Below are 25,637 nucleotides of genomic sequence, written 5' to 3'. Positions count from 1 at the left end.
GAAGAAGAAGAAGAAGAAGAAGAAGAAGAAGAAGAAGAAGAAGAAGACTGGCACCAGGTCCAGACTCTTCATGGATTTTAAGTACATAGCAGAGTAATGCTAACTCTAGACACCATGTTGCACAGTGGATCTATGATCTTCCTATCTAACACAATCTTAGATTCATCCCTTATGAAATCTGAGAGCCTGTGGCAGGGCCTCTGTCTTACTCCTGTCAGAATACCATCCCCAGTCTAGATGGCTGACTCTGTGCCAGTCAGGCTTCTATATGACTATTTCTTCCTCAGAGAAGTCCTCCCTGACTACAGTTTTAAAATCAGTCTCGGATCATTCTCTCTCCACTTCCTTGCTTTAGTTTATCATCAGAGTGTTTACCATTTTCAAACAATTGCATAGAATAGATAATTATTGCATATTTTCTATTTTTCCAGGGGAAAAAACCAATACTGTGTTGTTCTCTGCTGTATCTCCAGTGCTGAGAAAAGTGTCTGGGCAAGAACTCAATAAATGTTTGCCAAGTTAAACAAACAAACAACTGTAGAGAATTATTTAGGCATGCTTAATTAGTGAACTGGTAGGTGAATTAGGCTCATCCAAAGGAAAAACTGCTTTATGCCATTGAGTTGTTGTATAGAATACATATTTAAGTAGTAAAATGTAGTTTCAGAATTTTTTTTTTTTATTTCTCAACATGCCAGGGGTTTAGTGCGTGCCTTTATTCCCAGCACTCAGGAGGTAGAAGCAAGGGCATGCAGATCTCTGAGTTTGGGGCCAGCCTGGTCTACATAGTGAATTCCAGGACAGAAAGGGATACACAGAGAAACTCTATCTCAAAACAAAAACAAAACCAAAAATAAAAATAAACAAAAACAACAACACCAGGAAAACATCTCAACATAGCAGTGGACAAGATAAAGACTAATTATCAAAGAAGTGAGAACATTCAGCTTCAGTTGTGATTCTGAAGCCACATGAATACTGGTCCAGTAAGTAAACAGGACTTGGCATCATGATCCACCAGCAGAAGAGGGACCCAGGAGTGCCTAGAGTTCCTGAATCAGAAGTCAGAGGATTTAGAGAGAAGTCTCCACTACGGTGACCACACACTCTTTGAGAAGACATCGAGGCATCTCAGACTCTCAGCCTCCTTATCTGTGATGAGCAACTGGTAACTGTTAACTGTTGTAGTACTAGCCTTGAGGGGTCAGTTTGAGGAATCGATGAGAACAGAAGTGTGAAAGAAATACCAAGGAACTGGTTGTACCTCATCTCTAGTGTGGTAATATATGTGTGCATGATCCTAAACGTAGGAGAGCGACTGTAATTCATATTTCCTTCCCATACTCCTTGAAAAACTATTCATTGCCTAAGATGAATATTCAAGATAGAAAGTGCTTCCTTTCACAAAGTCGATGCTGCATTATTCAAGGTTCCAAGAGAGCTCTCTAAAGAGGAATTGAGATCTTGAGTATGACTATATTCTTCATGCCCACACACTTCAAAGCAATCATGTTTCTTATGATAATAGGATGAAATCCTCAGACAAATGATGTATCCAGGTATAGTCCTGAGTTTCATTGTGTGGGAAAAGTTAGAATTTCCCATTAAAAAGAGGGTCCATAACTGTCCTGAGCTGTCATGAACAGGAGTCTACATAGAAGCATTCTACCTATTTGTGTGAGCTTGTGATGTGAATACATTTGTAGATAACAGGAAACACTGGCCATTCAATCATGCCTAGCCCTTCAAGTGTTCCCTGCTGCTTTTCTAGCCATTGTGGAACAGGAATGAACCATACGACATGTGCCCTGTCTGCCCTCTTCCTAGGGAAGCAATGAGTCAATTTAAGCTGCTTCAGTTCTGGGTACTTGCTACACAATGCTAGTAAGTGAAGGAAGCTGGAGGAGGTAAATCTTCAGTAGATAAAGGCTAAAATAAATTCCTTATACCACGGCCTCCTTGCTCAGAAATTGCTTTGAAAAAGCCAACACTGAGCAAAGTGGGGGAAAGACTGTCTGATCCTTCTTTGATACACAGTTCTGAGCTGTGATCTTTCACCAAGAACTTGTCTATGTATTCAAGAGGCAAAGATTTGGAACTAAGTCCTCAGATGAGAGGGAACTCTCAAAAAAATCAAGTATTTGAAACTAGGATCCGAGATAGGGAGTCGAAGATTTCCGAGCTTCAGTCAAGATAAAATATTTAATTAGCCTATAAACTGACCCTAAGAACATCTGGAGATTCCAGAAGGCAAGAAATTTTCTTGTCACTTGTAAGTCTGTCAGACAGTGGAGGACCATGTTGGCAAAAAAGCAGAAATGGGACGAGAGGTTATCAGCATGGCCTCTCTGAGATTCCGAGCTTACAGATTAGAGAACACAGACCAGCAAAGTAAACTCTCTCCACACCTATTCATTTTCTACAAAATGCAGCGAGTGGAGGGGATAAGGAAAGTCAGATAATCCCTGTCAGGAAGCTGAAACACATCAATCAGGTGGTTATTCATGTGGCAAAAACATGCAGATCTGTGAAATCTTCTCATGGAATGGCCTCTTATCTTGTACAGACAATAGAACCAAGAACTCTTAGGCTATCCAGCAGACCAAAACCTTGCCTTTGACATTAAATACATCTAGATGTGATCAGTACAAGATAAGTATTTTTATATTTCTATATATATATACATACATGCATACATATATACATACATACATATGTACAAACATACATGAGCACCAACTGATCTGTTGGCTTTCATATGACATTAGTCTTCATGCACTATCTCCATTAGGCAAAGTAGTGTCCAGTGTTTACCAAGTGCCCGGTGTGCTTTAGGTATTATATTAAGCTACTCTTAAGCACTATCCCTTTTTATCCCCACAGTAAACCTTACTTTTACTATCATTGTGTAGATGATGAAAAATACAGGCAAAAGGAAATTGGTGAATTTACATGAGCTCATGGAGTGATCAGATTCCAGATTCTGTATCTTCAGCAACTTCATTATCTTATAAGCCAGGTACTCCATCTTCACAACCATTAAGAGATAAGGTCATATGAGAAGCTCAGAGATGATGGAGGACTTTTCCAAGGTCACACAGTGAATCTGAGGCAGACATTAGCTTCATTTCATACTACCCTCAGATCAATCAAGGCTTCTAGAATTTGCTGAATTGTCTAGAAAGGTAACTCAGCTTGAGCTGAAGTCTGGTAGTCCATGTCATAAAGATAGACCACCTTGGATTTAAGTTTCATCCTCTGGCATTTTTTTATGGAGTTCTCCAATGCTATTTTAGAAATGGAACCATATCATCTCCCTTTAAACTAAAATCTCATATAGAATGCCATTATGCTTAATAGTTTCATGTATTTTAGTAATGTAATTCAGAATTCCTGTCATTTAACTGTAATGTCCTAATGGCACACAATCTGAGAGTCCATGGCTTCAAATGTAGTGAAATTTAAGCATTTGTGTTGGTGAACTGATCTTTGAAAAGGGGTCAACCATACACAGCGGTGTGAGAGTAGCCCTGTCAGCAAATGGTGTGGAAAAGCTGGATATCTACAGCAGAAAGATGAAACTGGGTCCTTATCTCACACCACAAAAAAGTCAACTAATAATGGCTTAAGACCCAAAACTCTACATTCCCAGAAGAAACTTAAAAGGAAACACTTTGCCATTAACCTGAAAAAAGATTTATTTTGGCTTTAACACCAATTGCATAGGCAGCCAAAGGAAAACAAAATGAGTAGTATTATAGCAAGCTAAGAAAAACAGAGAAAACAGTCAGCAGAGCAGAAAGGAAACTTACAGAATGGGAGAATATATTTGCATGCCACTTACCAGGCAAGAGACTAATTTCTAAAATATATTAGTGATTCCTAAACTTGGTGGCTAAACAAAATAATAACAACAGAAAACAAATGACCAGGTTTTAAAAATAAATAATTTGCATGAAGCGAGAGTTCTTAGTAGTTGACATAAAAATAGTCAGTGGACACAGGAAAACATATTCAATATCAATAATCACAATGGAATGCAAATCAACACTACAGTAAGATCTGGAAGGGTAACTTTTATTTTTAAAAGAAGATACCAAAGTGATGAAAAGGGGAGAGCTAGAGTCTTTGCATACCATTGTTACAGATGAAAAATGCAACAGCCACTGAATAAAAAAAATACAGCATTTAAGCGCTAAAATTAGAACTACCAGATTATCCAGGAAACACTCTGGCCATCTTTCCCAAACATCCCAAAGATCTCTACATTCTCATGTTTATTCTAGCCTATTCATGATACAAGACAAGGAAACATCTATGCATCCTTTCATTGATGAATGAGTATAAAGTGTAGCATAAACATACAATAAAATATCACTCAGCTCTACAAGGGAAGGCATCTTTACCATTTGTGGCTCAGATATCATAGACCTGGACAGCACTGAGCTAAGTGAAATAAGTCAGTAACAGAACAAACACTGCATGATTCCTCTTATGTGAGGGCCTAATGTAGTCAAAGGTACAGAAAAGGACATTAGTATGCTCATTACTAGGGGACACAGAGAGGATATGGTGTATTTTTGTTTATGTTGCATAAAGTAATAGTTGTATATATAAAAAAAGTAAGTTCCAGAGGTGCCCATCCCATGTGCCTGTGGTTAGCAATAAGTTATAGTGCTTATAAAAATGTTGTTAAGAAAATGAATCTCACATTGTGTCTTTACCATTATGAACAATAAGCTAAACCAAAGGGCCATATAGAAGCATAAGGAGGTTATGAATATATTTATTACCTGGATCATGGAGATATTAGCATGCATGCATATACAAGTCTAAACTTATTCAAGTATATACATTGACTATATAATAATTTCATATAATAATTAAACTTTAATAAAGTTGGGCTTGAAAATAAAAATTAAGTATGACTTACATATTATATATTAAAATATATTTCGGAAAATATTCTATGTCTTAGTTGAGATAATGATTTCATGAGTGCATATATTTGTCAAAATGTACCCAGCAGAACATTGAAGAAGGATGTGTTTTATATGTAAATTGTCTCACTAAATTTGATTTTAAAAAATGAGGTCTCCAAACAATTCTGTTGGGATCTGTCATCATAGCTCTGTTCACAAATGGTCATGGTTTATAATCATTCTAAAGATGAAAGAGCCATTTCCAGAGAGCTCATTTCTGCATGCATAATACAATAAGAGATTGGTAAACTGCTCACAACCCACATCTCTGAGAGACACATGAACACATATACCCCTTCTGTGTTGCTAGCAGGGATGCTTCAGCATATAAGGACTGAAGCCTACATCTGGATAGAGTAGAATAAGGAAGGAGAAAAGAAAATGGGAAAGCCAAGGCAGATTAGAAAGGTGGAAGGCAGTATGTAGGTGGGGAAGGAAAACCAATCCTTCCCCCCAGGAGTCTGATTGAGGCCTCTCATCATCTGAGATGCAAGAATTCCAGCACAACTAACCGCTGTGAAAGTTGCCAAGATACACAATATTCCTTTCATATATAGGTAGCTTATGTGCAATAGCTGTGAACTGGGCTTAAGGCTTGGTATACATGATCTTATCCCTCTCACAAACAAGGTGATTAGCGTGGCTTACAGCAATGGTGTCCTACCTTTTTGCAATTTTGTGCTCTAGGGTTTGACTTTCTCTGCTGTAGTCCTGACAGGTGTCCATCAAAAACCACTTTGTGACCCCATTTATGTTTCCCGACTAGCCTTGGATGTTAATAAGTTCAAAAGGCACTGAATATGGTACACGTGGTTACTGTAAAGACAACAAAGTATGATGTGTCACACCCATTCGACTCCCCAGGCTGTGTCAGGGTACAGTGTATAGATGTATCTTCATCCCTGCATCGTTGGAAAGAGTGGTAGAATATGGGTTGATTTGGGGTATCACTTCGCTGTGCCCACTACACCTTAGGAATAAGAACAAATCTAAATCAAGAACTGTTTGAGCTCTTTCCCGAGGTCTGCCTGAGCCTCTAGTCCTCTGTCTCTAAAACAGAGTGAGTACTCATTGACAATCATACATTTAGGGAAGTGCATCATGCTTTCCTCATGGTGCCCAATACACACTGTGGTTAATTTTAATGTCCATGATGCTTTTACACAGGACTAGGGTGAAAAGCAAATTAAAACCCTAAGCAGAGACTGTGACTATAAAGAGCAATGCGGGTATAATATTATTAATAATAATAACCTTATACTAGAGTTCATTGAGGAAGTGTTAAATGTAATGATCATAATTATTACTAACTGTTACTCCTGGATAGTGCATCGAAGCTCAGGATTCACTGAAATGTACTTTCATATGAAACTGATCCATGGATGATTAGTCCTGAGATGCTCAGCGTGTCCTATGAACCCAATAATCATATATTAAAATTAAGTATAGCAGTGGGATTAACAGTGATTGAAGTAACATCTTCAAAGTCTGCAATGTAATTTGGGTTTCCCCATAATGACAAGTTCTCCTCGTTCATAGGATCTGGGCCAAGTCCATACAATCATCATCTTGGCTCAGCTCGGTGGAAACCATCCAATGCTGCCACAGAGAAGAGCCTATGTTCCAGCAAACAGAGGAAAAGCCTTCAGGTCACAAGTGTCTGCCTCTCAGTTCTCTGAGAAGCTTTCATTTATCACCCCTGTTAAGATGTCTAGTTCCAGGAGCTAATGAATCCATTGACACAAGAGACAAGAAGGAATTATTCCCACACCTCATCAGAAGCTGAAATTTCTGCATTCTCATTAATTGTATACTTTCATCTTTGTGTGGCCAAGAGAGGGTACACAAGAGATTATAATAATGGATGGGTATGACCCCCAAATTAAGAAAATTGTGTGTCTAAAGTACATCCAAGTCATAAGCTTTGTCTTCCTTCAGGAAAGTACATAGGCACTGTAAAAGACTTATTGAAAGTTTGCGCATGCGCACACACACACATACACGCCCACACAAACATATGAGCACATATTTCCAGAAGGGAAATAATACTGCTTCTGAATTCTTAGTTCTTAGATATATACCTCAAACACTGCTGATATGCACACAGCAGCCATTATACTACATTTCAGAACAATTGATTTCCTATATTTCATAGACACCTTAGCACATTGTCCTTAACCATCAATACAATCAACAGCACAGAAGGTCAGAACATAGGTCCATCTGGGGTTAAACAGTAAGCTTTTATAATCCCCTTTAGGGGTCAGATGTTCTTTGTCCTTGCTAACAGTCACTGTAAACAGAAAATGTGTGCCCATTATGTGGAAGGCTCAACTGAAAGTAGTTAGATCTGTTATAACAGTAACCTGAGTTGCTTACCACAGTATCTATCACAGGGACCTTGCTCTGTTGAAATTCCATTTTAAAGTACACTAGGGTCTAGAAGGATGGGTCCGTGGTTAAGAGCTGGTGCTGCTCTTTTAGAGTACCCAGGCTTGACTCCCAGAACTCTTATGGCAGCTCACAAGTGTATATAACTCCAGTTCTAGGGGATCCTATGCCCTCTTTTAGCCTCCTTGGGCACCACACATATATGTGAATCATAGGAATACATACTGGGAAAATACCCATACATATAAATTAAGGGAAAAAAAACCCACTGTAATCAGAAGCAGTAAAAACAACAACAACAACAAAATAAAACAAATGTCAAATTTTAATTTCATCTCTCATGCCCCACTTTAGGCTCAAAAGGGATGTTCATGACCCACGGTAGCTTATTACACTTGCAATGAATTTAAACATTAGTTAAACATAAGTCATTCCAAAGTTAACTCTTAGTTATGCTACTCACTGTCTACATGCTCAATTGCCATTCTTTGGACAGAACAGGTCTACAATGTTCATCTTTCCAAAAAATTCTGCTGGGCATGATGCCAGCAGCCTATCCAACCTGCAGCCCACAGACCAAAAATGTGTTCTGAGGTTGCTAGGGATTTTGGCCTAGCACGTTTGTAAACCACAGCACAATGGTACGATGTCAAAAGACTGAACACTCATGATAAGGCCTCTCTTTTTTGTCAAACTTTAAAGCACTGGCTAAAAGGTACGATTATTTTGATTTTCTGAGTCTCACCTGAAACTTACCGACAATCTCTTCACTAATTGTTCAGCATCTCAGATTCCCCATGATGAAGATACTAGGAAAGTTAATGTGGTACTTGAAATAGGTTTGGCCCCTGTAGATTCATGTGATTCAATGCTTGGCCATAGGGACTGGCATTATTAGGAGGTGTGGCCTTATTGGAGTAGGTATGGCCTTGATGGAGGAGGAGTCACTGTGGGGATGGGCTTTGAGGTCTGTTAGTGCTCAAGCACTGCCCAGTGTAGAATCAGAGTTTCCTCCTGGCTGCCTTTGGATCAAGGTGTAGAATTCTTGACTCCTCCAACACTGTGTCTGCCTGGATGCTGCCACGCTGCCTGCCATGATGATAATGGACTAAAGCTCTGAAAATGTAAGCCAGCCCCATTTAAATGTTGTCCTTTATAAGAGTTGCCTTGGTCATGGTGTCTCTTCATAGCCATGGAAACCCTAACACTTAAACAGTCTTCAACCTTGGATAAAAGCCTTTCACCCAATTCTGTGTTTCTGTACATAGAAATCTCTCTTGCCACCAAGGTCTTCAACAGAAAAGTCTGCCCCTCAGTACTTCTCCCTACTGAAATGTGCTTACTGGCCTTCACTAAGCATATCACTTCTCACTTCTAGCATAGATAGGAGGATGCAAAACTCACTTTTGGAACTTGCATCAGAAAGTAGGTGGTGTCATTAAATAAATGCTCACCACTTGCTAACTGTAAATGTTTCTCCAAGTGGGTGGCTGGAAAGGTCTATGTGTCGTCTACTTGCCTCTTTTGGTCTAAACTATATTCTGTGTTCTCTTTCTGCAAACTTTGCCAGCAGACTTCTAGCAAAGTTTGTCCAATAGAAAGAATTAGTGGGAGAGGGGAAATCAACCAAAGAGGAAAATTACTCACCATATCTATTTGATTTTAAGATAGCTTCTCCAGTAGTGTTTCACTACTGTCTCTTCAGCTCCTGGTAGGTTGGTTGGTCCTTCCCCCACCCTGAGGCCCATGGATCCAGCTTCTTCTAGGTAATGCACCTGTTTGGTCTTTAATACACAACTCTCCATTTTATTCCTCTTGACAGTGGTAGGCTGGTACATTTTTTAGTGACTGACTGTCTGTTTTGTCAATGTAAGGAACACACATTGGCCCAAACAGTCTCTGAGTATTTAACAGCCAGGTTTCAGACAGCTTTATAAGTTTGTCATAACACAATCACGTTTCCAGCCCCAAGCTGAGTACCAATTTTCTGGTTATCATCTCAAAGTTACTTCTCAATCTTTAGTTTCAACTCCATCATCAATAGTCATATAAATGAATTCTTTCTGGCAGCTGCATGGCATGGGATCTGTTTATCTAGTCATCTCAGAGGAAAGAAAGTTATGCCTGGTGAACCTAGCCAACTACCTGTGGCCAGAGAGGTCTGTAATAGAGCCTAGAGAAGAGTGTGTTACTGCCATTTTCCTAAATTAATGTGATTTGTGACTCTACTTTCCTTATTCCCACAGATAAGTGTAGCTCTCATCCCTCATCAAAGAAGCTTCTCTTTGCAACATACAGAGACAACTATAGAAATCCACAACTTGTATAAAGAGGAAGTGACTGAAGGGCACCCATCCCTACCTGATATTCCCATAACATCGCTCATACATTTATGACTGACTCAGGGAGCAGCATGGAAGAGAGAGCAGAGAGACTGACAGAACCAGAGGCTCAAGTTGCCTCCTGATAGATAGTGACCTCACGACATGATAGGTAAAATGTACTCGTAGACTCTCAAAAATGTGGTTGTCTGACCTAGACCAGCATAATAACAATACCAGCTGACATATCATCATAGAGAAGGAAAAGACCGCAATGTCCTACCTCTAGATGATTCAGATGGTCAATGACTGTTAAAAGAGGAAGAATCAGTTTCTGGCAAGGACAAGCTTGGTCATAGGTTTTCCAATTCCGAGTGACCAACTCTGGACACGTGTACATATAAGCAATGGTATATGGACTTAGTAGGTTGTATACACACACATATATGTGCACACATGCACACGCATGTATACATACATGCATGTGCAAGTGTGTGTATATATAACAACAGTAAAGAAGAGGCTATGAATTGGGGAGGAAGGGGGAGATGCAGGAGGAGCATGCAATGTCCATGTGTGAAGTTCTCAAAAATAAAACAAAATAAAATGTCCTGTCTTGTATCCCACCAGTTCTATTTTGTCAGCATCTCTTCTAGGAACCCATCCAAAAATAATTGAAAAATTGTGTGCACCAAGATGTTCAGTCTGGTATTACTTAAATTAAGGCATTTTAAAAGGCAAGAAATCAAACAGTGGCTTAAGTAAATCTATTTGATAGGATATTATGCAACTTGAAAATTATGTTTTATCAAAATTGTAGAAATGTGGAAAAAGCATATACCGATAAGCAATAAAATCAGGAAAGAACATTTTACATGCATAAGAATCATGTTAAAATAGAGCCTGGGATATGTCTCAGAGGGTGAAGGCTTAGAGGGATGCAGATAACCTGGTTTCTATAAGCAGAATCCACAGGGTAGAAGGTGAGAAGGAACTTCTGCATGTTGACCTCTGATTCCTACTCATATGCTGTAGCATGTATACACTCTCATCCTCAACACATGCCAAGTAAAGAAATACTAAAAATGAAATTAGGAAAAGAAAGGATTTAAAAATATGAATGTCAGAATAGAAAAAACAAGGTGTTTCAGAAAACAACTTATTCTGTGCTAACTTTCAGAAAGTGATTTTCCCTACCATATCATTCTATTTAATTTTGTTTACCTGAGATTTATTTTTTTAAAGGCTCACCAACAAAGTCTACAGGATAGTTGCTTAGAAGGAGAAAAACATGCCATTATACATTAAACTCCAGTTATGAAGAATTAGGTTTTCAATGTGAGACCTAATTTAGGATCCCAGTCTTCCTGTCATTCATTCTTCAAGGATGAGTCCTCTCACTGAAATGTCAGCTGTACATGAGCAGCTATCAACATTCCCTTTCAGAGAAGTGGTTACTACCACAGGCTTACATGAGTAATACATTGCCTCTTAAATCTTATGATATTTTTTCCTTCCATGGAGGGGAAGACTGTCCTACCTATTCATAAACAGGTGAGAGAGGAGGGCAGTCTGTAGGGCTTATCCTATGAGACTGCAAATGGGTTGGGTTAGGTTGGGATTAACTAAAAGACACAGTGATGGGCAGGTAGTTCCTGCAAGGATTAACTGAGGGAGGAAGTCTCTCCCCCAGGGTCAGCAGCATCCTTTAATAGCATTCCAGATGAGAAAGGGATCCCATGGCTAAGCTGCCAGCTCACTTTCTAATGCTACTGTGTGAACCTCTGTTTTGTTGCTGTAGCTGTCATCTTCTGCTGACAGTGGAACACAGATTCATTGGCCCTCCAGGGAGGACTGAAGACCAGTGACTCTCCAAGCATCACACCGGGCTGCCACTACTCCTAGGTTCTCAGACTCTCTCCAGTGTGAAGACAATCATTGTTAAATCACACCTATTATGTAAGCCAATCTAAAAATCTCTTTCTAATATATACCCATCCTGTTGGTTTCTGTTCCTCTAGAAAACACTGACTCATACAGCATGTTTTTGCTCGTGTGCAAAATTTATATTGGCACACACAGAGACCATTGGTGCAGAAGGAGCACTATTTGGGGGAAGGAAGAGAACCATAATAATTGGGGAAAGGAACTAGAAAGGACCTTGTGGGACATGAATAAGGTCACGGTACAGTAATTCACCCTGGGGTGGTCTGAATAACTCCCAAAGGCCTATAGATTGGAATGCTTGGTCATAAGACAGGACTTAGGAGGTGTGGCCTTGTTGGAGAAAGTATGTCACTGAGGGTGGGCTTTGGGGTTTCAAATGCTCAAGCCAGGCCCAGTGTCATGCTTTCTTCCTGCTGCCTCCAGATTCAGATGTCACCAGCACCATGTCTGTCTGTGTGCTGCCATGCTTAAACCTCTGAATATAAGCAAGTCTCTATTAAATCCTTTATTTTATGAGTTGCCAGGGCCAGAGCATCTCTTCTCAGCAATAGAACACTGACTTGATAGATAGATAGATAGATAGATAGATAGATAGATAGATAGATAGATACATACATACATACATACATACATACATACATATGTGTGTTTGAAATGCTATAATATACCCTTATTTTGATCATTAACTGCAAAAATAGTAAAAATATGATTATTTAAAAAGGCTGCATAGATGCAACATTTTGATTTATAAAGAAGCAACAATAGCAATATTTCTGCAGTATTTCCAAATAAACCACCAAAGACTATGCCAGTATCTGCAGTAAGCCTGAAACAGCAATAAAACCTCCAGGCTGCAAACCTCCCTGGGCTTAAATATTGTCTTCTGCTCATACAGCCAGAAAAATATTGAACGAAGCCACATTCTTCCTGTCCTTCTTTTTCCCTCCTATTCAGAACCTGGAGTCAACTAGCTCAGTTCTCTCAGTCTGATAAGTCACTGATAAAATAAATGTAACTCACATTGTTTCAATTTTCACTCAAAACCATAAATATGGCATGATGCACATCTTGTCTGGCAGTCATCTCTGCCCTTCCCCAAGTACCAACATGTCCATGTGAGCGTTTACTAGCATAGCTTCTAGCCAAGCCAATCCAGGGGATATAAAGAACCGCCCTGCTTTTCCCTATGGCTGTTCTTCACAGGGTCACTGATATCCTAGAATCTAACAGGCAAACAAATAAAAAGATCTATTTCTTCCCAAAAATGGATGAAACGAAACAACAAATCCTCTCTTGACAAATTGGAAATGGCCACTCTTTGAAGACTAATTCGTAGCAATACCATTTTACTCATACCGTTACCCAGTGATCCATTGGGCTATAGAACTTTTTATAGTTTGTTTCCTTCCAACACCACTTAAAGCATTATGAACAGATAGGCTCACAGATCCTTCCTTCTCCCCCCACCCCCGCCCCGCTCCATCCAACATCCCATCCTATCTCTTCATTGTCAAACCCTTCAGGATTTATATACACGCAGGCTTCTCTTTCATTACTCCCCAACCAACTCAGATTAAACTTATACATCCAACACAGAATTCCAACGCCATTGGACTTAGAAGGACTCCTCTAGACCGTAGTTCCCAACCATCCTAATGCTGCAACCATTCAACACAGTTCTCAGTGTTGTGGTGAGTTCCAAACATAAAATTATTTTCATTACTATTTTATAACTGTAATTTTGCTAGTCTTATGAATCATAATGTAAATAACTGCTATGTGGGATATCTGATATGCAATTCCTGTGAAAGTGTTGTTCAACCCCTAAAGGGGTCGCGACCCAGAGGTTGAGAACAGCTGCTCCCGGACCTGAGGACTGGGTTCTATCACTGTCAGTGGGTCCCATATTGCTCTCTCAGACAATATGTGGATCTGAGAGCCACACCACTCCTTAAAACTTGCGCTGTCCCTCGACTCACAGCATTTCAAAGCAAGCAAGGTCTATCTCAATCTAGAAAAACCTTAGACCCTGTACTAACTCCATCTGAAGAGTCAGTTCTCTCTCAACTTCCCACAACTGTTCCCTCAGAACAAGGAGCCTCCCTCCCATCACGCCCAGGACCTGGTTCTTAATAAACGTAACCTGAAGCCTGCCTTGCCTTTGTGGATTTGTTATTTGCGACATTCATCTTGTCACCCAGCCCAGCCTGGGGTCTGGATAGAAATATGTTTCTGATCCATTAACATTTTCTCAATGATTGGGTATAATACAGTGCATTGTAATTATCTGTCAGTAATTATCAAAACATGCTGAAAATTCCAGGCTCACAAATTGTCAAAATATTACATATCAAAACATCATGAGATAAACAGAAACATGATTCTATTTAAAGTTTTCTGGAACTTTCTCTTGTTTTAGAGCAAACCTGCTAAAGACAGGAAATATTTTTGTTTTATTTTGTTTTTTACATTGAATGGACCAGCCATCCAGACGGGCAAGCCTACCTCGAACCACTGCCCATGGGATTGCATCTTGAGGATGACACAAGGGTCCGGCTTGGACAGAGCATCTCTGTCAGAAATGCCTTTGCATGCCACACGCAGCTCGACTTTGGTCAGGCAGGGGCTGTTAAAGATTCCCAGCGTGTTGGCAGCTGACTCATAAATGTTGCTCATCTTCTTCATTCTGTGTTAGAAAATAAAAAGGGAAAAAAAAATGACGTGCCAGTCACTGCAATATTTTTCAAAAGAGGAAGCGTCTCCATCCCCATTCAGGAAACTGTTCAGCACACAGATGCGAATGTCTGAAGTTTTTATTGTCTCATGTTTCAGCTGACTAGCAATTTCAGTGAAGCAGGTAACAAACAATCCTCCCCAGCACTACAAAAATAAAGCTTCCCAACCAGATGCTGGCACACTTGGCTAAGAACCCCATTTTCCCATATCATTTATATAGTAAAAATTTTCATCTGTGAAATAAAAATCATGAATTAGTGAAACATACCATAAGATGCAATCCAGATTTATATTAGCTATAAGCTTTCTGTGAATCTACTTTCTTTTTTTTTTTACTGATCTGTTTGGCTAATGAATTCTATCACATCTCATTTATTATTTTTAATTATTATTGCAGCGTGTTGTGTTTGTCTGAAAGTACAGGTGTGTGTTAACCATGCAGCATGTGTAGAGGTCAGAGGACACCCCTGTAAAGTTGGTTCTCTCCTTCTACCTGTGTAGGTTCCAGGAATCGAACCCAGATTGCCTGTCTTACGTACAACAAGCATCTTCATCCACTGAACCGTCTTACTGCCCCTTCGAGTTTTCATAAAACTCCAACTCTCCTCCTATGTAATGGATCATAGAAGTCCATTGTCTTGTCTCTGAAAGCAATCCAAGTTTCTCACTTCTAAACACTAGCTCATTTTCCCAAGATGCCCTTGGCAAGCCCGTACCCAAGGAAAGCCCAGCATGGGTTTTTCTACCTCAAGTGTCTACGTTTACTCTTTCCTCCCTATCCTCTAGACTCCCAGTTACTATATCAGGACTCAAAACTAAAAGGGAAAAATGGGGAGACGAAAAGACCAACCAACCAAACATCCCTCAGAGCCTGATTCAGAACTCCTGAAACATCAGACATGGACCTAAACATTACGACCTAGCCCAGTTCAACTGTCATGCAGTGCTCAGGTAAGAGGTACCCACACTTTCCTCCTCTGAACAGATGAAGATGTTGGGGGACTCTCAGGAATAAAATCCTCACAGCATGCTCTATGCTTCTAGTTGCAGCAGGAAAATCAGCAAAGGCTTCCTGATCTTCATGTGGAGTTGATGTCTTACAGTGAAATTTCTCCTATAAGGCTGAAAAGTCCCTCCTTGTCTCCTTCTTTTCCACAAGTATTTTGTTTCTCCCTGTTGCTATTGCCATACTAGTTCAAATGAGTATGCCACATCACCTCTTTCACAGGGTGCTGATTGTACTTCAGCCTTAAACACACATGTGCATGTACATATGCACAGACACCACATGTATATATACAAATACACCACAGTAAAGTTTTAGTGGGATGCAGGCATATACATATTTACTTACCTATTATCTGTGGTTACTTTGATTTCAATGGCTGCACTCACTAGTCGAAATAGAGATTGCAGGGCCAACAATGCCTGAAATATTTACTATGTAGTCAGCAAATATGTGCCAACCCTATCTCTAAAATGTCAGGTTAAGGTGCATTTGTGATTGAAGGGAATTACCATCCTATTTTTTTTTCAAGCGTGTTGGAAAATTAGTCTATGAATGCATGCAACTCTGTCTTCTACCAACTGAATATTAATAAAGACTTCGGGACAGTTGTTTTTTTCCATATTAAAAAAAGTCAAGTTCCGAGATGATTGGCTGCTTGCCCGTGTCGCATAATTATTCTAATGGCAAGACAGGAGCTTCAATGCTACCTTTCTCTCTCTCAGCCTACAACAAGCAAAACCTTCAGTGTAGAAACTTCCAAATCTACCAAGGCACAATAAACACAGCAAACATCCTGGACTTGTGTCAGCCCCACAGTCATACTTCCTTTCTAGTTCAAAGTAACTGTTATTCAAATATAGAAAACAAGCAGGCTGTAAATCTGCAGCTTGCTGAATTATGGTCCCTGTATTTGTACAAATTGTGAGCAACATGAGAACCAAGGCAAGCCTGAATGAAGACCATGGCAAAGCAAATGAGGAAGAGAAATGTCTCAGATGAAGATGTCTTAGTATAGAGAGACGGGTTGCTAAGTATTCAGTGGATATTGCCAGTTTTCAGTAGGACAGAGTCATCCCAAACTCCTGATTCTCCCAGTGCACTCATTGCTTCCTTCCAATCCAGTATGTTCTTCTGCTGTTCTTGTCGCCACCACTCTCACTAGGAACCATCCCTACCGTCCCTTCGTAGGATCACATCTGTCCTTTTTCAGATGTGAAGCCTCTATAAAGAATAATCAAGCTTCTCCTAGGGAATGGGGCATCTTCTCTAAAGCCCATCTTCTGTTTAAGACTTATTTATGTTTCCTTTATGGGTATGAGTCTTTTACCTGAATGTATGTAAGTGTACCCTGTGTGGGCCCTGGTGCCCATGGAAACAAAAAGAAGCTCTTTGTGAGCTGCCATGTGGTTGCTAGGAACCAAACTCAGGTCCTCTGGAAGAGTAGTAAGTGCTCTTATCCCCTGGACCATCCTTCTAACTCCTCTAATGCCAGTGTTAATGGTGATGTATGACGCAAGAGACTCTATCAAAGAGAAGCAGTTCCATGTTTGACTGCTTAAATCCTAGTTTCTCCACTCACTGTGAAACATGGAACAGGACCCCCAACCTGTCTGTTAGTAGCATCGATGAAGAAAAGATTCTGTAATGAATATATGAAATAACGTAAGTCAAGTGGTTTATACAATGTTAGGCACATGGTAAATACTCTCAAAGTTTCAGCTACTGTTCTCATTGTCTGGCTTCTTTCAAGAAAAAAAAAACATTCTCCTATTTGGAATCTCTAATATGTCTCCCTATTGCTTAAAAAGCAATGCACAATTCACTCCTGTAAAGTCCTTTTGCCTTTGGAGTTGTGGTGGTTTAACTGGGGCTGGCTTACAGGCTCAGAGTTTCAGTCCACTATCATCATGGCAGGAAGCATATCAGCATCACAGGCGTAGCACTGGAGGCACTGAGAGTTCTCCATCTTCATCCAAAGGAAGCCAGGAATATACTCTTCTCAGGCAACTAAAAGGAGAATCTCGAAGCCCACCCCCACAGTGACACACTGTGTTAAGGCCACACCTCCTCCAACAAGGCCACACCTCCTAACAGTGCCACTCTCTGGGCCAAGTGTATTCAAACCACCACAGGAGCTCACATTATCGAGGCATACCTTCCTCTAAAAGCTCATAGCCACTTCTCAAGTCAGCAGTTCACCAGGGAAGCCGTGTGCACGAGTTACTATTTCTTATAGATTCACAGAACAAGGAGAAAATGGTGGTGCCTGCTCTGATAAATTTGTCTAGCTGCAGTCTCAGCTTCCAAGTCAGGTCATTTATCCTCCTGACAGTGATCTTTCTATAGCAGCAGCTGGCTCATAGGAACCATGTATTTCATAAAAGCCACCTTTTAGTCTACATGACAGATGGTCACATGTCCTGTGTGTGTGTGCATGAGAGGTCTGCTGGAATCTACATGAGTTCTACATCACAGGCAGCTCCACAAACACATCTTCCCTCAGTTTTTCATTCAGAGATTACTACAGTGCTTTCCCCCTACATGTACCTTGCTGTCCTATGGGCTTCAAGCAGAAACAAATGCTTCCATAAATGCAAAGAAAACCTCTGATTGAATGTAATACAATCATGAAGATAAGAAACCACATTGGTGGGGGGAGGATCAGAGGTGCCATATCTGCTCTTGATTTGAAGTTCCTATCAGCCAGCTTACCTGATTGTCAATGGTAGCAATCTATTCATATGTGCCAAAAATTGTCCAAAATCAACTGATAATTATCAGGTTTTTTTCACAGTAATTAATGGTGATTGTGTAGCAGTTTTCTACAAGATTGATACATTCCCTTCTCCAGGGAAGCTCATTCAGATAGGAAAACGGCAACTTAAAATAACTTCAGGAAGTTCCTGAAACAGATGAGATTCACTAGGCCTTTCCCTCCCAAGAATATATAAATAGGAAATATTGCTACAAGTCACTTCCAGACAAGACAAGCTGCAAAGATTCTCAGAGAAGCCTAACCTCTTAAAAGAAGCAGAGATCAGCTGAGTAGACTGGAAGAAGCAGAGACTAGTCAAACTGCCTAAAAGAGCCAAAGACCAGTTGAGATGCCAGGAATAGTCTCAGAACAACTGAGCTGCCTGGAAATGACATGTGTGACCCATTGACATGCCTGCAGGCTGTGCAGTGTACTTCAGCTTTTGAGATGTCATCCATGCTGAAATGGCCCTTGGTGATGTAGCTGTCTTTAAGTCATTTCTGTCCTATAAGTAACCCAAATAAAACTCATTGGTCTACTAATGTGGACTTTGGTCTATATTGGTCTGCCTATCTGGAATAAGGTGTGTCTGTGGTGTTTCCCTAGGAAAGGTCTGTCATACAACATGGTATAACTTAAATTAATGGTATGCCATATACTGAAATATTGAGGTATCTTTGAGAATTACAGAAGTTTTCTTGGGAATCTGGGGTACCAGAAACTTGAAGGCCACCAAAACCACCCAAGCTCAAGTTCTTGTGTTGCAAATACAAAACATGAAAGTCACGGACCACAGAGGAAGGCAAAGAACCAAAAGTAGCTGCAGCTAATAGGAAACTGAGTTCCTTAGGCTCAAGGATATGAATTTTTGTCAACAAATATGCGAGCTTGGAAGTATATCATTTCCAAATCAAATTTCATATGAGACATTATCCCTAGATGATACCCAAGTTATAGTCTCACAAGACCCTGAAGCAATGAATATAACTGACTCATGACCATAGGCCTAGGGCATAGGTAGTGACTACTAGAACACATGGCTGCACCTTTACGCCTGATCCCGTATCCTGAATCAAACCACTTCACCATCCAGCTCTCTCTGGGATTAAAAAGCATAATGGGCTGTGACTTAACAGCTGTCAATTTATATCTGGCTCTACCATGCTCCCTGTCATACATGCTATGCTGAACTAAATCACGTGGGTGAGATTTCACACTGCCCTGAAAGGTTATACATGGTCCCTTCCTTCACTCTAGGGATTGGTGTAAGACTCCCCAGAGAGGCTTCTTGGGGCTACCCTGGCCTCTCCAGTCATCTCACATAGGGTGGCTATCTCCCTCTCTCACTCTCCCTATTGCTGACTGATTCTCACTGTTAATGAGGCTCCTCATCAGTCACAGCCCTGAAGCCTTCCCATTCTAATAAACCTCATTGAAGAGAATTGTGTCCGCTTCCTTTATAGACTAACTAGGACTGTTATTTTATGTCTAGTAATAATTATGGTCTGCTTCTGGTAATATTATTATACAGTAACAGATAACTAATATGAAAGATTAGTGAAGCACTCTAGGATGTTTATGTGTATGTGTATGCATGTATACACAATGTATACATGCATGGTTTTGGGGTCAAGAACTATTTTTTATACGTTCTGGCATCCTCGATAGTTTTCAACCCCACCTTCTTCCTGGGATATTGGGTGCAAGATAGCAATGTGGGAATATTAATGACAAAGTTCCCAAATTTTCACAGTTCTTCTCAGAGTCACTGGTTTATGTCTCTGCCCATGCTCAAATGAAAGCCTCAACCATATATCATGGACTATGTGAATACATCAGTAACCAAGCCTGCTCAGAGCAAGCGGCAACCCTGACCTTGACTCTGGAGATGGGACAGAGGCCAGGAAGTTAGATTGTTTGGCCTTGGCCCAGCTGAAGCTCACTGTTGAAAGATGATCACAAAGTGTAACTCTGTCAATGAGTGGTCAGCTTCCCTCATGGCCCTGGATAAGTGGAATAAACAAGTAATTTCACACTCTGTTAGAGACCAGGATTAATATGGCCAGATTATCAATACATTTTTCATGGCCTATTTAAATCCTCTTTGTTGCCTTTCATAGAACACCCTGGTTATGTCTGCTCAGAATAATTTTGATGAAAGCTGACTTTTGGCCAATTTTAGAAGTAAATTATAATTGTCCTTTCACTCCGATAATTTAAGGTATAAAAATCTACCACTTCAGCATATCCACACTCTCTTACAGGACAGACTGATCCAGAAACTTAATTAGTTTCTGAATGAGTTGCAAACAACAAGAAGACAATAGAGAGCTCAAGAGGGAAGGAAATCAGCTGGAGTTTGCAGGGGAACCAATTGAGCAGAGTTTGTCCCAAGACCATTAAGAATAAGAGCTTAATCACTGTTCTGCTTGCCATGGCGTCATTCAGTCTTTTAAATATCTCAACAAATTCAAGGAAGGAAGGAATGCTGGATGTCTCTACCATACAACCTTTCAATCTTAATTCAAGAACTATATAAAGTACCTTCTAGGATTCTGGCTCTGTGTTGGATGGTACTGGACGCCATGAACATCTAGACAGTCAGCTATGATCCCAGAGATCAGCCAAGCCAATAATACATCTGTTCTCAACTGTAAGTAGCAAGCACTTTGTAGGACCCTGTAGGAGGTAGTGGTGTGAGTAAGATGAGGAATCCATCTGTCTGAACAGTGATTCTCAGACCTAACCTGATCATCAGTGCTAAAGAAGCTTGCCTCAATGACTGCTGATTTTAATGTGATTTTCAGCCCCACATGATGGAAGGTGAAAACCAAATTTCAAACCCCATAGTTCCCCCACCTAAGCACATGCTCACATGTACACACACACACACAGACACTATATATATATTTGTAGGTCTGGGCAATGGCTCACTCAGTAAAGTGCTTGTTTGCAAGCATGATGCCCTCAGTTTGATTCCCTAGAGTCCATGTAGGAAAGTCAGGCATGGTGATAAACACTTGTAATTCCAGTAGCAGTACCAGGGAGTTGTACTCAAAAGGATATGCAGAGTTCGATAGCCAGCCAGTTGACTTATCATCAAGCACCAGGTTCATTGAGAGACCTTGTCTCCGAAAATAAGGCAGAGGACTGAGGAAGGCATTCGTCAACCTCTGAACTCCATACGCATACACATGAGTGTGCCCGTACATATGCACACAATGTGCTCCTGTTTCTATCCACATCACCAGCAGCAACACCACCGCCATCATTGCCAGTCTCCTGTCTCCCATCTCCCTTCTCTCCTCTCTCCTCTCCCCTCTCCACTCTCTCTTCCTTCTCCCTCTTTCCAAACCATGCAACTATTCAACAAAGCAAAGTGACCTGCTCCAAAGGTTGTTTCTCTTCAGATGCACCATTCACACAAGCAGTATCCACGGGCACCTGTGTGGGCATGCCTCTCCCATTGGAGAAGGAATGCTTGAATCCCTGTTCCACAGTTCCCTAGCTGTGTGACCTTGAGGAATTTACTTGAAGATGGGCCTCTGATTTACCATCTTTTAGATGAAAGTAGTAACAATTCCACTTTGTAGTCTTCAGAATGTAATGAATGAATTCACATAGCGTTCTCAGCAGACTACCTGGGCCACAGGGATTATTTTAATATCTAATAGGATTACTTTTTATTTTAATCACACCACTAAGCCCGTGTAGCATTTATCAAACCCTTACAGATTTGCCGAGCATTGAGTAATTACATCATCAGATCATCAGGATAATGCTGCCCTGGTTTCTGTATAGGAGGCCCATTTCTCAGGGAAGAAAATGCATTTTAGAACAGGAGCAACCCTACACACATCTACCTGGTCACAAAGCAATAAGGTCACACAGACATAAACCCAGAAACTGATCAGTCTGTGTTTTCATGCACTCTGTTCTATGGCCACTCAGGGGGCTAGCTGTTTAGGATGCTTCAAAAAAAAAAGTGGGGAATTAAAGCCACATATATTCCAACATTTTCTTGATTCACTTTGTCTCCTTGAATGTCATATGTCATCTACCCACCTCCTCTCTCTGTCTCTTCTCTAAACCTCCTGTACCCTTCTATCCCTTAGTGCCAACTTCCTGGGAGTACACTGAGCTAATGTGTCTGGAGTAAACCCAAGTCAGGGGAATGTTGGTTCCATGCAAGAGAAAAAGAAAGAAGCAGAGCTGTTCAACCAGCCGTTCCCACTGATGGACAGCATGTAACAGGAAAAAGCAAAGGAAAAATACCAACTAGGTTTTCCTCCCTCTAAGCTCTCTTTGTAGCTCAAAAGGGACACAGAAAAAGGGAAATAGCAGAAATAATGAATATCTACTCTCACCCAAATGATCACCACAACATAGACAACTTTTTAAAGGAAAATTTTTCCTTTTGGTATTTTTCTGACTGGTATGTATATTTTTATATATGTGTGTTCTGTCTTCCTCCCCCCGACACACACATAATGTGTATATAAACATATATTATTGTATATATTTATATATATTATTGTTACTTTATTATTCTAGTACTCAAACTCCTTTATTTACTTTTTTCTCTTCTATTTTGTATGTGTCCAACATGTTTTTATGTGTGGTGTGCATGTATGGGCATTCACATGAATGCTTGAGTGCGTGCCTATATGCATGCATGTGGAAGCCAGAGAAAGAGATCAATTGTCTTACATTATCGTTCTCTATGTGAACACCTTAAGACAGGGTTTCCCGGCTGGACGGTGGTGGCACATGCCTTTAATCCCAGCACTTGGGAGGCAGAGGCAGGCGGATTTCTGAGTTCGAGAATTCGAGGCTAGCCTGGTCTACAGAGTGAGTTCCAGGACAGTCAGGGCTACACAGAGAAACCCTGTCTCGAAAAAAACCACACACACACACAAAAGACAGGGTTTCCCCCTGAACCAAAAGCTTATCTGGTTATCTATACTTGCTGCTCAGTGAACTGTTGGGATCTTCCTGTCTCTGGCCCCAATGCTGAGTGCTGAGGATCTAAACTCAGGTCCTCTGGTCCTAGATCTTGGAAAGAAATTGCTGTTATCCACAAAGTCATATCCACAGCTTCATCTCTCACTCTTTTTGAATTATTTTTAATGGAATATTTTTTCCTTTATTTTAACTTGAAAATAAATAATTTTTATTCACTTTACATCCTGATCTCTGTCCCCCCTCCCAGTACCCACTCCCACAGTTCCTCCCCCATCCCACCATAGTACTCAGAGAGTACTATGTAACTCTCTTATGTAATTCTCTTATGTAATTCTCTTTGAGAATAGTAACACTATTCTCAAAACAGGTATTTTATCCAGACCAAAATAAATCAACAAAAAATTTTAAAGTTAAATTACTATACAAATTAAATGGGCTTACTAGAAATATTCCCAATATTCAAGTCAACCACTGTAAAATGTGCACACTTACTAGTAATTCATGGAATGTTCTTAAATATAAAGAATTTTAGTCCATAAAGCCAGTCTTAGCAAGACCAAAAGAAATTTAAATAATTTGTTTGGTTTCTACCATAACATGGTGGGATAAAACTTAAAATCAGTATTACCAAGAGAAACTTTAAAAACATATGAAGACAAGATAAGATACTTTAAGTGAGCAGGGGGATTATCAAAGAAATGGAGGAAAATTTTAAATTCTTGGAAAAATAACACATTAAAGATCTGTAGGAGGTAGCAAAGGAAGTTCTAAGGCAGAAGTTTATAGCTGTGTGCCAACCTTTCAAAATCTTGGGGCTGGGAGATGGCTCAGTGGTTAAGAGCATTTGCTGTTCTTACAGAGGTCCTGAGTTCAATTCCCAGCACCCACCTGCCAACTCACAACCACCTGCAACTGCAGCTCCAGAGGACCCAATGACCCCTCTGGCTTCTTTAGGTACTATACGCACACGTGCACAGACAAACATGCAAGCAAAAAAAGAACAAAAAGCTCACATATATCAAATATAAACAAATACATCTTTTAAAACATTTAAAAATTGGAGACTGGAAAAACAACATATGATACTCAGGATATTATAAAAATGACAATAATACAAATGTAAAATTATAAAAGGAAGGAAATAATAGATATCCACACTGAACCGGATGAAATAGCAAATAAAAGACAGCACAAGCAGTCAAAGAAACAGAGTTGCTAATCTTCAAAGCGATTAGCAAGACTGAAAAACAGAACTGATGAGAGGAAAGAGAAGACCAAAAGTCACAGAAGGAGAGGGAACAAGGGACCTGACAACAGATACTCTAAAATCCAGAGGATAATCAGGAATTAATTTGAAAGCTTGTACCCTACAACAAATTTCTATATGCTCGACCTATCAAAATAAAGAGATGGATAACAAGTAGTAAGACTTCTGTAGGAATAAAAATATCTTCCTAAAAGAAGACTGTGAAAAAAAGAGTTAAATGGAAATCTCAGATTAAAAAAAGTAATGGAATAGAATTCATCTCTTAACAAATTCAAACACAGAGAATTCTGGGGAACTGAAGACAACATTAATAAATTGGAAAAAATCATATATTAATATGGAAAATAAAACATGTAAATATAGTATGCAAAGTCCTCTGACCAGTTTATTGATGAACGTTATTAGATGCTTAGAGACAAGCTCATGCTGGTCTCCCTAAAACAAGTCCACTAAAAAGAAAGGGCAGGGGGTACATCTGTGCTTGGTCTACAAACAGTATTACTCTGATACCAAGACTAGATATGGACATTGCATAGAGAAATACATATACATGATCATCAAATTAGCTTCACTCCAGGGAGTGTAAGTGTGGTTCAAAATATACTAATCAAGAACATGATACACCATGTAAAGAGAATCAAGAACAAAAATTATGTAATTATCTAATAGCTTAAGAAAACAGCCTTTGTCATAGATCAACAAGACTTCTTGATAAAATCCCAAGGAAACTAGTTATAAAAGAATCATACTTCAATGTGTTAAAACCTATAGGTGCCAGATTCAGAGTCAATAGTGTACTCACTTGGAGAAATTTATTAACATTCCCTGTAAATCAGACAAGATGAGTGTTCACTCTGGTTATATTTATTCTTTATAGTACTTGAAGTTTTAGCCAGGACAATATGGGATAAGGACAAAGACAGAAGATGGACAATTATTTCTATTTGCACCTGATATGATGCTATAGTTAAAATCCCTAAGCATTTCATAAGAGTTTTAGATTTAATAAATATGTTCAGCAGAGTATCAGCATACAAAGTAAGCACACAAAAAGAAGTAGCCTTTTCATTTACCTCTAATGAAACGGCGATGAAGGAAATCGAGAGAACTAAATCATATTCATAAAGGACCCAGAAGCATCCATCATCAAGGATAACCAAGATCATGAAGCATCTACATGCTAAATATATAGAGCAATAAGGAAAGAAACTGCAGCCTCCTCTAGTTGTGGGAAAGACGTCCTGGGCTCACAGATTGCAGAGTT

The 25,637-nt window shown here is 39.9% G+C and overlaps 1 protein-coding gene across 2 annotated transcripts in view; it reads right to left on the bottom strand.

Moving 5' to 3' along the window:
* Cpne4 (copine 4) overlaps positions 1 to 25,637 on the bottom strand; it is a 459,807-nt gene that overhangs the window by 325,319 nt on the left and 108,851 nt on the right. For both annotated transcript variants that reach the window (XM_028756686.1, XM_028756687.1), the window contains exon 2: positions 14,147 to 14,327. In XM_028756686.1, coding sequence (XP_028612519.1) covers positions 14,147 to 14,327 — 181 coding nt within the window. The remainder of the gene's footprint in view (positions 1 to 14,146; positions 14,328 to 25,637) is intronic.

The sequence above is a fragment of the Grammomys surdaster genome, unplaced genomic scaffold (genome assembly GCF_004785775.1).
Source record: "Grammomys surdaster isolate TR1022 unplaced genomic scaffold, NIH_TR_1.0 126131, whole genome shotgun sequence".
Taxonomy (NCBI): Eukaryota; Metazoa; Chordata; class Mammalia; order Rodentia; family Muridae; genus Grammomys; species Grammomys surdaster.
Note: the sequence above shows the minus strand (reverse complement) of the source record. Positions and strands in the feature narration are given on the sequence as shown.